Below are 4,298 nucleotides of genomic sequence, written 5' to 3'. Positions count from 1 at the left end.
GTGGAATGTTGGTAAGAGGTATACCTGGCCATGGGAAGCCTGGCCCGGCCGGCCCGGCCCGACGCTGCTCCCGGGCCGGGCTCGGGCCTAGATTTTGAGCCTGATGGCCGGGCCGGGCCTGGGCTTGTCATTTTTGTGATTTCCTGAAGGGCCCGGCCTGAGGCCCGAGGCCTGCCGGGCTTTTACGTGTTCGGGCCAAGCTCGGGCCTAAAAACCAGGCCCGATGGCCGGGCCGGGCCTGGGCCTGGGTTTTTTGCCTCGGGCTTGGCTAGGCCCGGCCCGGCCCGATGTTTGGCCAGGTATAGTAAGAGGTGCCAAACTGTAGCAATACAAACAACTTGTCTTGGAATTTAAACTGCTAGATTGTCCATATGTTCACTTCTTGGATCATGGGGGACAGTCCCTTACCTTTGCCCCTAAACAATGGTGTCACAAGAAGCAGCGGCCAAAGAAGCCAAACATAGAAGAAGGTGTCTAGAGCATAGGAGTCTAATGTTGAGATTGGCATGGCTCTATGCAGCAAAGTGGAGACCATGCCTACCATAAGTATTGTCAATGTTGGTTCAAATATTGCGATGATGGCAGCAACAGTAAATCATGGACAATGGTGGCCTTGCTTTTCTTTTTTACCTTTTGAGGAAAGGTTGGTACAGTTGTGGCCTCATGATGGTTAGAGGAGGTTGGCGAAGCATCAGATCTAGGATTGTATGGTTGAAGTATATGTGAATTACCCAACCTTCTCCATCAGTTTGGACTTTTGGTTCAACTGGCTGGTGCTTGAAACTTAATATGCTATTAGAGCCAAAAGTCTTGGGTTCAAGTCTCGACTTTCACATCTAAATAAAAAAATATTGCTTGCCCTCTTTCTGTCCTTTTTTAGGCCTTATCACGCCACACCTGAGAGGGGGTGTCGAAGTATATGTAAATTACCTAACCTTCTCCATCCATTCAAACTTATGATTCTACTGGTTGGTGCATGGAACTTAATATGTATGGCATAGAGCTGGAGAATGACATGCTGATCTTGTTATAACTGCCCTATGTTATGCTGTGAATGGACAAGAGAAGCATGGGAGGTTAAATCAGAGGTCCAGTGGAAAGGGGATGTCATTTCCGTGAGTTGAAAGTAGTGTCTGACAATGATGTGCTAGGTGGGAACACATGCTATTAGATTGGCAAACAATAGTAGTGAAGAGTCCTTGGTATTTCTCTTGTGAGATGTGTGTCATGGAGGTAGTATATTGGTGACATAGGGTTAGGTTTTAGGACCTCTCTCTTAACACATGTTAAGAATTGAGGGCAATAACTAGTATACAATTGGAAATTTGCAACTGATACCTTGATCCAAAATAGTTAATCCCCCAGTCCCAAAATATAAGGCCTATCATGATTTGTTAAGACAAGGTCTTGACCAATAATTACTCCATTCGTACGTGATATGTGTGATGCAAAGTCACAATCATAAGTACTTCTGCATGCGAATTCTAATGAGATCAATTTTATACCATAAATTCTATGTTTATGGAGTAATTGTTGTTCGAAGCCTTATCTTAATGAATCAAAATACACCATATTTGGGGCAAGGGGTATATTGGTGACAATTGTTACCCTAATTTATTGGTGACACATATAACCCTAATTTATCGGGCAGTGGCATGGAAATGGAAGGGTAAGTACGTACCTTTCTCATGAAAAGACAACTTAGACTTGCAAATACACTCATCTACGTGTTTAATGTGCGGGACAGTCAAGTATATATTCTTATGATTTCTACTTTTGCTCGTTGCCTCTGTTACTTGCACTGGGAATATGGTATCTTCCATGTTTGGAAAATTGGCTCACTGATGTTGTGAGCACGTGCATACTGGAAAACACAGCGCAATATATGGTTGAAAAGTAAGACTTGTTTTCACCTGCCAAATGAGACACCAGTGCTATTTTTTTTGTTAGCAAAATCTTTTGGTATTGTAAAGTGCTTCCCTTAGGTTTCTAGCAGCTAACTTGAGGTTGGTTGCATGATCTTTCTTGACTGATGTCTGTTTATTTAGTTTACAAGGATGGAGGAAAAGATGAGAAAAAGAAAGAAGAGAAAATAAATTGGGAAAACAAGAACTGCGCTTCAGGCGTGAAATGCTACTTTGTTCGCACAGAGTCTGGATGGAATATGGATGAACCTTACATACTCTCTGGCAAGACAATCAATCAGGCTCGCAAACTATTCATGCACATACATACCGCTCCCACCTTGGCAAAATACATGGCCAGGTTTGTTCTTCTAACGTTATTGAGTAGTAGCAGTCTATTGATGTTGTTTTGTTGTTAAATGAATGATACATTGTTGCTACCATGTGGGAGTATTCTTAGAAACAAGCAAAAAGAGGCATATTTCAGAAGGCTAAAGTTCCATTTAATTGGAAGATAAGCTTGTATATGGGAAATCCCAGTACCTGGGTTTTCTGTTCCCTTGTCCCCATGCTGCTGCTGTTGAACTATTTAAAACCCTCTAAACAGACAAAACCCTGATTTTTTATGATAATTTGCTGTCCCCATGGCTGTTGCTGTAGTCTCTCTGTTTAAAACTTGCGTTCTTCCATTGGATGTTGCAGGTTTGCTTTGATACTATCGAAAACTATCACAATGGAGGTTAATTTATCAGCGGTTCATGTTATACAGCTTGATGATAAACCTTGCAGCGTAAGTCTCTCGTTCCACTGTATTTGATCTTGCTTCTGAAATGTAAACTTATCTCAATGTGATATTTCAGGATGAAAATGGGGGAATTGTTCAACGAGATGGGGAACTCCTGATCCATACTGATGGAACTGGCCTAATATCTGAAGATTTGGCTGAGAAATGCCCAACAATTATGTACAAGGGAAAACTTTTGAAGTCACAAGTTTGTGCACTTTCCCTTTATGCCTTACACCTTTATAGTACTCCCTTTGATCCATATTACTTGTCGCTCAAATGGATGTATCTAGACATATTTCAGTGCTAGATACATCCATTTGAGCGACTACTAATATGGATTGGAGGGAGTAGAATTTATGAACCTTAGTTATAATATATTTTACTTATGTAGAATATTTTTGGCTCCTCTGATGTTTATTGTTTTGTGAATGATGAAGCAAACTTGAATTATGGTTTACTAGATCACTGTGTGGTGTATGCATACCAAAAAACTTGGATAAACAAGATTCCTTACTGTTGCTAAATAATACACCATGATGGCAGAACTACATTTAAACTGGCTCAGGTGGTTAAATAATAAATAGACATTTTTTTATCTTCAGGGCATTGGTTAGATTGCAGTCTGGGGTATTAAACCATTAATCTCCCCAAGATTCAGGGGGTTAAATAGAAGGGACATTTCAGCATGCAACTTTTCTGCTTTCAGATTGTTCATATCACTGCACTATTCCTTTTGGGTTCCTTTGAAATTAGATTGCATTTGAAAACACGAATATTGTAAAGGTTTATGCATATGGTTACTGTTACCATATTCACTTAATTTTTTTTCCAAGAATTCCATTAGATCAACTGCTACTAGTAATTTCACTGATCATTCCTTATTTTTCAAAGAATTCCATTAGATCAACTGCTACTAGTAATTTCTATATCTGTCATTCATGTACAAAACAATTACTGCTGCATTTCCTCTATAAATGCCCCCCCTCGTGGAATTCACGCTCTTCAGACTTCAGCAAGGATTGCTATTGGCAGTATTTTATTCTAACACTTCTAGCAAACCTCTTATTGCTTCATTATGCCTTGTTCAGGATGTTCAGGCTTGTGATGATACACTTATGACGTCTCCCCATGCGAAGAAACAACGGCCTATTGCCAGTAAACCTGTATTGTGTTAACCATGTTCTGATATACTGCATTATGAATGTGTTATGATTTAACTAATATATTTGTTGTTTCTTGTCTGTTCTTCTCTAGCCTCTTCTTATTCAGTTCCGGATGTTCTATAAAGGATCAGCTGTTAAGGGAACTGCATTAATTGACAGAAGGGTATGGACTAAGAGTTTCAGACATTGTACCACTTCAAATTCAAACTACTAGTCTTATTATTGGTTGCCTTCTTTTTAGCAAATTTGGGCGGGGGCAAGTGTGCATCTTCTTTTGATCGTTATATGGTCTTAGTTTTGTTATGGGTCTGAAATTCAGTTTGTTGGAGAATGAGCAACTAACTTTCACAGGGGGCCAAAGGCCAATACATGTACATGTATGGTAAAGTGCAGGAAGCCCCTTATACAATGGGGATATACAGAAAAGGGGACTATACACATCTA

General features: G+C 40.2%; 1 protein-coding gene across 1 annotated transcript in view; it reads left to right on the top strand.

Moving 5' to 3' along the window:
• LOC119267448 (probable RNA-dependent RNA polymerase 3) overlaps nt 1–4,298 on the top strand; it is a 29,295-nt gene that overhangs the window by 6,897 nt on the left and 18,100 nt on the right. Inside the window, exons 6-10 of the mRNA XM_037548830.1 lie at nt 2,049–2,265; nt 2,607–2,694; nt 2,765–2,896; nt 3,780–3,854; nt 3,946–4,017. Coding sequence (XP_037404727.1) covers nt 2,049–2,265; nt 2,607–2,694; nt 2,765–2,896; nt 3,780–3,854; nt 3,946–4,017 — 584 coding nt within the window. The remainder of the gene's footprint in view (nt 1–2,048; nt 2,266–2,606; nt 2,695–2,764; nt 2,897–3,779; nt 3,855–3,945; nt 4,018–4,298) is intronic.

The sequence above is a fragment of the Triticum dicoccoides genome, chromosome 3A, assembly GCF_002162155.2.
Source record: "Triticum dicoccoides isolate Atlit2015 ecotype Zavitan chromosome 3A, WEW_v2.0, whole genome shotgun sequence".
In the NCBI taxonomy this organism is placed as follows: domain Eukaryota; kingdom Viridiplantae; phylum Streptophyta; class Magnoliopsida; order Poales; family Poaceae; genus Triticum; species Triticum dicoccoides.
Note: the sequence above shows the minus strand (reverse complement) of the source record. Positions and strands in the feature narration are given on the sequence as shown.